General features: G+C 43.9%; 1 protein-coding gene across 3 annotated transcripts in view; it reads right to left on the bottom strand.

The window, feature by feature from the left end:
• Positions 1 to 12638, bottom strand: part of slc8a3 (solute carrier family 8 member 3) — a 178707-nt gene that overhangs the window by 54546 nt on the left and 111523 nt on the right. For 2 of the 3 annotated variants that reach the window (XM_058987209.1, XM_034037352.3), the window contains one exon: positions 6439 to 6456. The exons of the other annotated variant lie outside the window; for it this stretch is intronic. In XM_058987209.1, coding sequence (XP_058843192.1) covers positions 6439 to 6456 — 18 coding nt within the window. The remainder of the gene's footprint in view (positions 1 to 6438; positions 6457 to 12638) is intronic. 3 annotated transcript variants of the gene reach the window in all.

Here is a 12638-nt window from a genome sequence, read left to right as displayed (position 1 = left end):
CGCCAAAGCATACAGTGATTGTAGCTGACCATTCACCATCAGCAAGGTAACCTATTCTACCCCTTCACCACTCTCTGTGTAAAGAAGTGTCTCCAGCCCTCTAGTCTAGCTCTACTCATATCCATCTGTGTCCTCTAGTCCTGGTTTCTGTGCTGTGCTTACAGTATGGGCTAGGGTTAACTTTGCCCCACTCTCTTAAGTTGTTGTAGGCTTCAGTTTATGTATAATATTTAAACAACCAGGTCCCAGGGCCAGGCCTGTTAAATGTACTATGTTAAAGTGAAGGCAGACAACCAATTAATTCCATAAATATGACATGCTGAGCACTTCCCATGCATGAAATAGGTCTCAGATGTGAAGTTATGAAAGAAACACATGTTATAGTAAACATGACTTTGCATTTGAACACATGCTAGATGTTACTAGTTAAATAAATCTGGTACATTTCTGTTACTGTTGCACCTTGGTCACCTGGAGGGTGACATTCTCCCCACCCATTCAATGGCTTCTTTAGTGTCATTAACCAACTAGCTGCTTCCCCTGCTGACTGACATGCTTTCAGCCAGTAACACGCTTTGACCCACACTGCTGAGGTGACCCAAGAAGTGCAACAGTGTAACAGATATCCTGGAAAAGAGGCACAGAACGTTCATGTTTTAAATGAACACCCTATGAAACTAACAGAAGTGCAACAGTGTAACAGATATCCTGGAAAAGAGGCACAGAACGTTCATGTTTGAAATGAACACCCTATGCAACTAACAGAAGTACAACAGTGTAACAGATATCCTGGAAAAGAGGCACAGAACGTTCATGTTTTAAATGAACACCCTATGCAACTAACGGAAGTGCAAAATGTGTGGAACTATTTAGCTAGCTGCCATCCCTTTAACAAGAGCACAGGCCCTGTTACTACACAGCTAGGTCATCACTCTTTCAAAGCAACACGTTTCAGACCCACATGGGGAATGAACGTGCAGGCGTGGAATTATTCCATTAGGAACTTTAAACATGCAAGCCACAGAGAGGAGGTCAGTCCGCGGTTAACCAGGCAGCAGGACCATTACACTGCAGACACGTCCCACTACACTGCGGACACGACACGTCCCATTACACTGTGGACACATCCCATTACACTGCGGACACGTCCCACTACACTGCGGACACATCCCACTACACTGCGGACACGACACGTCCCATTACACTGTGGACACATCCCATTACACTGCGGACACGTCCCACTACACTGCGGACACGACACGTCCCATTACACTGTGGACACATCCCATTACACTGCGGACACGTCCCACTACACTGCGGACACGACACGTCCCATTACACTGTGGACACGTCCCACTACACTGCGGACACGACACGTCCCATTACACTGTGGGCACATCCCATTACACTGCGGACACGTCCCACTACACTGCGGACATGACACGTCCCATTACACTGTGGACACATCCCATTACACTGCGGACACATCCCACTACACTGCGGACACGACATGTCCCATTACACTGTGGACACATCCCATTACACTGCGGACACGTCCCACTACACTGCGGACACGACACGTCCCATTACACTGTGGACACATCCCATTACACTGCGGACACAACATGTCCCATTATACTGCAGACATGTCCCATTACACTGCGGATACGACACGTCCCATTACACTATGGATACGTCCCATTACACTGCGGACACGACATGTCCCATTACACTGTGGACACATCCCATTACACTGCGGACACGACATGTCCCATTACACTGCGGACACGACACGTCCCATTACACTGCGGACACGTCCCACTACACTGCGGACACGAAATGTCCCATTACACTGCGGACACGACACATCCCATTACACTACGGATACGTCCCATTACACTGCGGACACGACATGTCCCATTACACTGCGGACACGACACGTCCCATTATACTGCAGACATGTCCAACCACTCTCTGCTTGACCCTCTCCAATCTGGCTTCCGCTCTGCTCACTCTACTGAAACCGCCCTCCTGTCTGTCACCAACTCACTTAAATGTGCCCGAGCTGCCTCTCTCTCCTCTGTCCTAATTCTCCTCGACCTCTCTGCTGCCTTTGACACTGTTGATCACTCTATTCTACTATCATCTCTTGCTGACCTGGGGATCTCTGGCACTGCTCTGGCCTGGTTCTCCTCCTACCTCTCCAACCGCACTTACCAGGTAACCTGGCGTGGAGCAACCTCCACACCTCACCCTCTCTTAACTGGAGTCCCCCAAGGGTCAGTCTTGGGTCCTCTCCTGTTCTCTCTCTACACCCGCTCCCTGGGCCCCCTCATCGCATCCTATGGTTTCTCATACCATTTCTATGCTGATGATGCTCAGATTTTTCTCTCCTTCCCCACCTCTGACTCCACCATCTCCTCCCGTATCTCTACCTGTCTGTCTGCTATTTCCTCCTGGATGCACTCGCATCACCTCAAACTCAACCTCTCTAAATCTGACCTCCTTTTCTTTCCCTCCTCCTCCCCCTCCTCTGATCTCTCCATCTCTGTTCCTCTGGAATCTACCACACTCTCTCCCTCTTCCTCAGCTAAGAACCTTGGAGTCACCCTGGACCCCTGCCTCTCTTATTCCCAGCACATCTCCACTCTGGCACGCACTTGCCGATTCTACCTGAGCAACATCCGAAGAATCCGACCCTTCCTCACCAACTATGCTACCCAGCTCCTGGTCCAGGCCCTGGTACTCTCCCGCCTAGACTACTGCAACTCCCTCCTGGCTGGCCTCCCTGCGTCCACCACCCGTCCGCTCCAGCTCATCCAGAACTCTGCTTCCCGCCTGGTGTTCTCTCTGCCTCGCTTCGCCCACGCTACTCCACTACTCCGCTCGCTCCACTGGCTCCCGATCACCGCTCGCATCCAGTTCAAGACTCTTGTACTAGCCTACAGATGCCTTGACCAGTCTGCACCCAGCTACCTCCAGACCCTCATCTCTCCCTACACCCCCACTCGACCTCTCCGCTCCGCCTGCACTAGAAGACTAGCTCTACCACCGCTACGCTCCCCTGCCTCCAAAGCCCGCTCCTTCTCCACCCTTGCTCCGCAGTGGTGGAATGACCTTCCTACAGATGTCAGGACTGCCCAGTCCCTGACCACATTCCGGCGCCTCCTTAAGACTCACCTCTTCAAAGAGCACCTGTAGAACTCCTCTGTTTGTATCCTGGGACACTATCACCCTTCATGTAAATGTGCTTTATTTTGCTCTTATCAGCCCCTATTTTACTGCATTTTAATCCTGTACTTCAGAATACTGTAATCTGCCAAGTGTTTAACCTGTAGTACTTTGTATTTAATCACATCCTGATGTAACTATCACTATTTAATCATATCCTGATGTAACTATCACTATTACCTGCTGTATTATTGAATTGTGGTTTGTCAAACTTGTACTTTACTTGAACAAAAGTTATTGTATTTCTTGCTCTTATTGTATTACTTGTATTGTAACGCTTGAAATGTTTTTGCTTACGATTGTAAGTCGCCCTGGATAAGGGCGTCTGCTAAGAAATAAATAATAATAATAATAATAAATGTCCCATTACACTGCGAACACGACACATCCCATTACACTACGGATACGTCCCATTACACTGCGGACACGACATGTCCCATTACACTGCGGACACGACACGTCCCATTATACTGCAGACATGTCCCATTACACTGCGGACACGACACGTCCCATTACACTACGGATACGTCCCGTTACACTGCGGACACGACATGTCCCATTACACTACGGACACGACACGTCCCATTATACTGCAGACATGTCCCATTACACTGCGGACACGACACGTCCCATTATACTGCGGATACGTCCCATTACACTGTGGACACATCCCATTACACTGCGGACACGACACGTCCCATTACACTGCAGACATGTCCCATTACACTGTGGACATGACACGTCCCATTACACTGAGGACACAACATGTCCCATTACACTGTGGACACATCCCATTACACTGCGGACACGACACATCCCATTACACTGCGGATACGTCCTATTACACTGTGGACACAAGACGTCCCATTACACTGTGGACACGACACGTCCCATTATACTGCAGACATGTCCCATTACACTGTGGACATGACACGTCCCATTACACTGAGGACACAACATGTCCCATTACACTGCAGACACGTCCCATTACACTGAGGACACGTCCCATACACTGCAGACACGTCCTATTACACTCTGGACATGTCACATCCCATTACACTGTAAACATGTCCCATTACATCTTTATTTAAAACATGCAATCTTGTATTATGCTTTCAGATAGTGTAGCACTGCCTTGGTCATTTCACCTGCTATGGCACGTCTTCATCTGAGACCGATGAGTGCAAAACAGGTCAAGTTTATGGAAGTATTTGGTCACTTAACAGAGCAGATTTCTGGAATCTGGTTGTTTAAACATTATACATAACCTGAAGCCTACAACAACAAAGAATTCGGGGCCATGACGTTAACCCTTTACTTGAAGCACAGCACAAAATCCCTGACAGGGAAGCCTAATCATGTAACAGGAGTGAATCTGGGTTTTGTTTTGTATTAACACTGATTGAATCCATACAAATATTGCTCCACAGTCCCTCAGTTCAGTGTACAGACTTCCAGTCTCCTAAAAGATGTCATGCTTACTTAAAACATCACTGAATTCTTGGCTTAGAATGCTATGTGGAAATGCATGTAATAACAACAGTGATGTGGAAATGCATGTAATAACAACAGTGATGTGGAAATGCACATAATAACAACAGTGATAACCCCCTGTCCAGCTCCCAGTCCTGTGCTTTACTTCACTTTTTTACACAGAGAAATGTGAGGGTCTGGAACCAACTCCCCAGTAATGTTGTTGAAGCGGACACTCTGGGATCCTTCAAGAAGCTGCTTGATGAGATTCTGGGATCAATAAGCTACTAACAACCAAACGAGCAAGATGGGCTGAATGGCCTCCTTTCGTTTGTAAACTTTCTTATGTTCTTATGTTCATTTAAGATGTGTTAACATTAGGAGCAGTAGGTAAGAGAAGTCATGGACATTTGTAATGAAAGTGCACCGATTAAGCAACATCTTTTTTTTTCAGTAAAAGAGTATAACCAATCATAATCCTTGGTTTAAAGCATATCAATAGAAGTGTGTGCAGCTGATGAGATTAGTCCAGAAGCCGTGCTTCCATTTGCTATTTAGATCTCAGATGTGCAGACCAACTGGGGGTTCTTTACACCAGTATAGTACTAGATCTCTTTACCCTAGTATAGTATATATAGTACCTGTGCCCCTGGCTGCTCCGGGAGTCCAGTGTATGAGACAGGAGCCCTGGGGATACCCATGCCCCTGGCTGCTCCGGGAGTCCAGTGTATGACAGAAGCCCAGGGGATACCCATGCCCCTGGCTGCTCTGGGAGTCTAGTGTATGACAGAAGCCCAGGGGGTTAAACTGTCAGCAGCTGAGATACAAAAAACATGGGAACCCAGATTTGCTGGCTCTAAGCCCCCCAGCATTAAATATTATTATTTGTTTTTTTTTAATTATTATTATTCATCAGGCTTTTATCGTTTTTATCCAAAGCAACTTACAGGGGGGGACCTATGCAACATAACTGCTGCTGCAGAGTCACTTACAATAGGACTTTGGTCTCATCCAAAGGACGGAGCACAAGGAGGTTAAGTGACTTGCTCAGGGTCACACACAGTGAGTCAATGGCTGAGCTGGGATTAAACTGGGAATCTCCTGCGAACAACCCCTTTATTTAACCACTGGACCACCAAGCCTCCAACACCTCAACTAATGCTATCACAGAAGCTGGCTATTTCAAAAGATGAATATCTGTCTACGGATAGGCCTCGGCCTTATTGTAGCAGTGTGGAGTAGTGGTTAGGGCTCTGGACTCTAGACTGGAGGGTTGTGGGTTCAATCCCCAATGGGGGACACTGCTGCTGTACCCTTGAGCAAGGTACTTTACCTAGATTGCTCCAGTAAAAACCCAACTGTATATATGGGTAATTGTATGTAAAATAATGTGATATCTGTATAATGTGATATCTTGTAACAATTGTAAGTCGTCCTGGATACTTTATTTCGAGGCAGAAGTGTGGAGTAGTGGTTATGGCTCTGGACTCTTGACCGGAGGGTCGTGGGTTCAAATCCCGGTGGGGACACTGCTGCTGTACCCTTGAGCAAGGTACTTTACCTAGATTGCTCCAGTAAAAACCCAACTGTATAAATGGGTAAGTGTATGTAAAAATAATGTGATATCTTGTAACAATTGTAAGTCGCCCTGGATAAGGGCGTCAGCTAAGGAATAAATAATAGTAATAATAATAATAATTGTAGAGTCACATATATGAAGATAGGACCACTTACCTTGTGCCAAGAGAAGAGCTGAGAGAGAGACAGAGACACAGAAACAGAGAGAGAGAGAGAGACACAGAGAGAGAGAGAGAGAGAGACAGAGACACAGAGAGAGAGAGAGAGTCAGTCACATGTCTAATTAAAGCTGTGAGATGAAATCACATAGTAAATTAGCACAGTAGTTTCTTATCATGGTTAACCACAGCTTTCCCCATGCTTTACCGAGGTTTGTCTATGTGTTTACTTACAATGCTTTATTGCGCTTTACCATGTTATACTGCAGTAAGCTTTTCTAAGGGCGTCAGTTAGCTGCAGAACAAGACTGTGTGCTTTATAACTGTAAATCAAATTAAGACACAAATAATTACAAAAATATTTTTAAAAATCTGTTTGTTGAAATGTGATTAAAGCTATAAAACATGATTTAGTTCCTTCACTTTTAAGTAAGATGAAATGTGCTTGCCTGTTATTATAACTAACATGAACAGATGAAAGGCTGTATGTGTGTTCGTAAGTATGTTACACTTTCAAGTTCTACTTATATCCAGTAAACCACTTAGCCAAATATCGTGAATTGCTCATTGAGCAATCATTGAGTTATCTGGGGAAGTAAGAAGGTGCTTGTGTAGGAGGATGGAGGCTGGGTGTGAGCTGGCGACCTCGCACACCACAAGAGAGCATCTTACCCACAATCCACAATGCTTTATATCATCTCATCTCACGGACAAGGGACAGAATCTGTACCGGCAGCGCATCACACAGCACTGCCCGCTACACCTGCCTGCCTGTCTTTAACTGTAGCATTCTTCCACATATCTCATTGTGATGAAGGCATTGAGCTTAGAGACGGGCCTGTCTGTCCATCCATCACGCTATCATTACATGTTTCAGTAGATAAAGGTCATGGTCATCTACTTACAGCAGTACATATTTACAACTGTATGTATTGTTCTTTTTAAAACTAAGCACATATACAATATATTAGCATTTCCTGAATCTATTTCTAGATGCATTAGCTCATAAAGTGCTCATTCAGTAGTGTATTCCCTGAAAGTTAGCATTTATGCCAGCAAGTGTTTCCCCTGTGACTCTTGCAGCTTGACGTTTTAAAGATCAGAAGTTTCTCCTCTATATTCCCTGACCCCTGGCCACCTGCCACATACATGTTTCAGGTTTGCAGCTGCATTGATCAACAGCCAACCCCCTCCCACCTCCTCTCAGCTCCTACACAGGGGAGCGAGAAGGGTGTAATGGTTAATCGCCACAGGAAAATGTCTCTGCAAAACTAGGCACACACTGTATAATTTATGTGTAAGCCTAAAAGCAACACTAAAAATAAATAAGTACTTGGCCCTTGATACTATTGTTACAATACCATATGAAACTCTAAATTCTGCCAAAAATGTAATAAAGCGTATAAGTTATATAGTATAAAGGGACAGGCGTACTTTATTAATGTAGTCCTTAAGACACTACAGTACAATATGTTTTCATAGAGGATGAATATAGGCTCCTTGGCATTCTGTTAAGCTTTTTCTCCTGTAAAATGACACTTTATCATTGAGGCTGGTCTTTTCTTACATGTTCAGGATTGTTGCTGTGAAAGTTCTTGGATTACAGATTACCAGGGAGTCTACACCCCAGCCATTAACCCATCCAATACCAAACCAATTTTCCATTTGCTACAGTGTTTTATTTACAATCAATCAATCTTTATTTTATACAGCGCCTTTCATGATGAATCGCCTCAAAGCAACAGTTCAGTTAGAGACTCTACTGCGTCGGAAGTGCTGTTTGTGTTCCACCTTGTAATGAGTATAAAAATACTAGTGAAAGAATATTTGAATAGCCGTTTAGATTTAGTATTTGAACAAGAAAAAAAAACCACGTCTATGACAGCACTTAGGTTTTCCCTAATAAGCACGCACAAGGAGTCCCACCTTGCCTTCGCCATGATAAAAGGTGCAAGAGAAGATTAGACAGATTGTTACGGGCCTCTTAGGAAAGGACAGCAGAAAGCATCGTACCAAAACTTCAAGAAGCTGATACTGTATGAGCCGAGTTTCTACAAAGTTACAGGTGTGCAGGCGTTTGTTTAGATTAATGGAGAACAAACATGTAAGTGGCATACATCCCCGCCGCGATTGTAAATAAGCAATCAGGATCATGGAAAAGTAGACCACTACAACCTACTGTATATCCACAGCATGTAAACATGTTTGAAGACAACTGGATAAGTGGATCTCTAGATACAGGTACATTGAGAGAGGCGCCTCCTTATACTGCAAATCACCAGATTGGGATTCCTCAGAGTCTCAATAACTTGAGCTACAGAATGTCCTCCACATTGGATAAGCAGTTCTCTAGATGTATGTCTTGTACACTGGTACCGATTCCTATGTGGTGTCCCTGGATAACAAGCATCACAGCTGGGGGGATTCCATTGAAAACTACACTGTGGGGATATGTACAGCACAGTGCTGGTAAGAATGCATGTTTTCATGCATGCAATGTGCTTAGAAGCTGTTTGCTTTTCCAACAGGACAGCTCATGTTGTCACATACATTCCATCACAGATATTGGAAATGATCGCTGTCTGTTCCGGGCGTATTTTTGGCTCAAGGAATATCACAGCTTGATGAGGCTTCACAGGATAGCATGTCTCCGTTCATATTGGCTGTCTGGCAGAGGAAAGACCTTGCCACTTTCCCTTTGGGTGTAAAATGAAACGCTGGTGTTAAGATCCACATACTTACTGATATTGAAAAGTTTAGTACAGTGAAAGAATCAATATCTTGGATGATCTGGTAACTGAGTCTGACTTTTAAATGACACACCTTTCTTTGAAACTAGTGCTTTCCTGTCTGTTATATAAAAGTAAGACTGTACTAATTAACAATACTGGAGGTCCTACTTTTTAAATCTGTCAGACACATGCTGAAGCACTGTCTGGCCTGCCAGGTGTGCTGTCTTGTCCATTGGGAGGATGCAGCTTTTGTATATGACAGAATACAAACCAGGAACTGCAAATGAATCCTTCATTTGACGGAGAGCCCGTTCCACAAAATGTTTCGTCCAAGCCTTGTATGTAATAGCATAGTCCTACTAAATGCACTACATGAGCTCTTCAGAAAACAGGTGTGACGGAGCCTCTTTCTAAACATTTATCATAATAAAGTGTAGTGTGTTTTAAGAGCAGTTTCTTCTGTATCTACTCTATACTATTTCAGTCGATTTCCTTTTGAAAGATTCAGTGCACTAATTCCTCACTCCCTGAGCTACACTGCCACCATACTATTACTGTATCTATGCTTCTGTTCCCAGCTGCTCAGAGTTACAAGCACTTAGCGACACTGCATAAGGAGTTTCTAGTGCCCATTATAGCTTTTAGCACTCATCTTCTCACCAGCATGAGGGCTTTGGAGCCAAGTCACTCTCATCAATGTTCCCTTCTAACCTGTTAAGATTATCTTTCCTACTCCACGGTGGTCAATTTCTTAGCTGGAAGCACAAATCACCTGTACAAAAGGCATCCATATAAACTGCTACATCAAGGTAGTCGGTCTGGCGCTTGTACAGGACAAGGGTGTATAAACTGCTTGGTTGAGAATACTGCACACATCTACTGCACCGTCTCTCGTCAGGTGTTGCCTAGCGATGGTAGCAGGTATAAAAAGGTTGAGTCAAAACTTTAAAGCTGCTTTGCTCTTATTTGCCCTCATCTACTGTATAGTTAGTACCAATTAATGGCAATAATGTGTGGATGTCTATTTTCCTTTCACCCGGGGCACTGACATTTTGTACTGCCATACTGCCAGGTGGTGCTATGAATGGACACAAAACATGTTGTGAAACTAGCAAATGCAACACATTTGTACTTGTAACCTTTCTTTAGACCTGAGAGCCAAGTCAGATTAATAAGTACTAAAATATTGTGTAGACAAGCCCAAACGAGGGAACACTTTGATTTGTGTTTTCAAGGTTTTATTTCATTTGAATTCATATCTAACCACTTCAAACTTGTTAAAGGGAATTACTCTCCCTTGTCTATCTGCACAGCTCTGGAACCCAGGCATCCAGAAGCAGCCACGTGGAATGTGAGGTCAGTCAAAGGACAAGGAGAAAACCTGATGTGTCAATCAAATCCACTCACAATGTGAAGAACGCAGACAAAAACGAGAAACCCTGAAGTGTCAATCAAATCCACTCACTATGTGAAGAATGGAGACAGATTCTGAGATGGGTTTCCAGTGTCAGCTATGCTTAAGGTTGCCCCATGAGGTATTAAATATGCATTTACCAGGACGTATGCATGTATTGTGAACAGGAGAGAAGGAATCTGAGCTGCAAATCTACCTCCCAACCAGGAAGTTAAGTGAGGTTGGTGGTACAGTGGGATGGGCCAATATTTTATTGTACGTGTCCAAGGGCCCTTTACTAACTCACTGTTTTCAATAGTTTCAAATGTTGTTTTGCAGAGGGAGCACTATCTATGGAAAAGACTGACACAATAAATTGGCCAACAGTGTACATGTATTACTATGTGCGCACTAACGCCTGAATATTTTTTTAAACTAAACGTTTAAGCAAAATTCTAAACTTTTTACACCCCAAAAGCACTTCAGACATTTCAGCTGTGCAAGGTTGAATCCTAACATTTGCTGCACAGGGTACATGGGTTCACTCAATTCAAAGTGAAATCTTTAGAAAAACTAGGTAAGAAATGTTTTTAAAGCTGTGAAATTGTATTTCTCAATTGAACACTGCATCACTAGTATTTTCTGCATGATACACTCTGCATATCGCTGCAAATCTGTAGAAATCCAGTCTCCCCTCAGCCATGCTGTTGATTGTCTCCAGCAGTAGACACTTTGTAGTTACTGAAACGCCTGGTAATGTCATGTCTAGACTAGAACTGGGAATTAATCCAAGTCCAAGTGAATAGATGGGTAAGGAAATTACTTCTGGAGCAATGATGAAAACAATGCTCATGAAGTGCAACAATCCGCAAAGTGCAGGGTGCAGACATATTAAAAACTGTGGTAATTATTACAAGGGGTGGGGGATGTCCTGCAGCTGCAGGTCACTAAGAGGTCAGATGGCAGCTAGGTGGTGTACACTAATTCACTAGTCCTTCATGCATTTCACCTCTGGAGGTCTGGGCTTCACTTCTGAGCGCCTTGTAATTTGAAGCGTCAAATGAAATTTGTTTGGTGCTCCCCACTTAGAACCCAGTGGACACTGGAAAACCAGAAATGTCATAGAAATGTGTTTTCAAGACTTGTAAGTACACCCTGCTTGTAGGGAAAAATAGGTATTGGGAGTTCGCCTCAAAAATGCATTGAGCACAACTGGTAATGCACGAGAAAAAGCGGATTGGGAAATGCCAGCAACAATTGCGACTGTTTAAACGTGCTTTTAAAAGTTCTTAACAAATTGATGCAATTGTAAGTGTCGCAATTGCCGGCAGCTTTAGCACATCTCATTATAATATTTGAGAACCCTCACTCGCACTATCTCCACCCCATCTTTCCAAATGTATGCAGGAACGCACATAATTAGATATTCATCTAAGGCTGAACCGCAAAGCAAAACTGTTGCCGCAAAGCATTCCCTAAAAAGCGCTACAGCATTGCGCTTGTTTAGTACATTTCACCCTTGACTTCCGACTCGTTTGCAACTGGTTTGTGACTATTGCGACAGCCACAACACTTTAGTACATCTACCTCTCAGCTTCCACAGTTCTTGCTATTAATAAATGCATCGTTTACTCATTACTTTGTTGTCCAACCTCTGTCTGAATTCATGTGCAGATCTATGAACAGTAGGGGGCTTATTTCCAAAGTGTTTAGTCTATTATTCACTCCTATTTTATGAAAGGAGAAAAGCCATGTAAATGTTATGCTATGAGAAACAAGCACGCCGGGTGTGCTTAAGAGGCCTGATTCATGACAAATATGAATCTCTTTAATTGTTTGTTTCTAGTTCTAGTCATACATAAAAGAGTAAAATAGTCTGGCTGTAAAACTGCAGTGCATACTTTACTTCTAATATGCCAGGCTCAGAGTGGAAGCAGCACATACTGCACAGTAAGTGACAAAACACTTCGACTCCATCTCGGATTTGATCCACTCAGAAGACAATGACCTCCTTGTACACTCCTCACACCCTGTAGTTACCGCTTGAGTTAGGCTAAATACAAACAGATTGTC

Source organism: Acipenser ruthenus, chromosome 15, assembly GCF_902713425.1.
Source record: "Acipenser ruthenus chromosome 15, fAciRut3.2 maternal haplotype, whole genome shotgun sequence".
Lineage (NCBI taxonomy): Eukaryota > Metazoa > Chordata > Actinopteri > Acipenseriformes > Acipenseridae > Acipenser > Acipenser ruthenus.
Note: the sequence above shows the minus strand (reverse complement) of the source record. Positions and strands in the feature narration are given on the sequence as shown.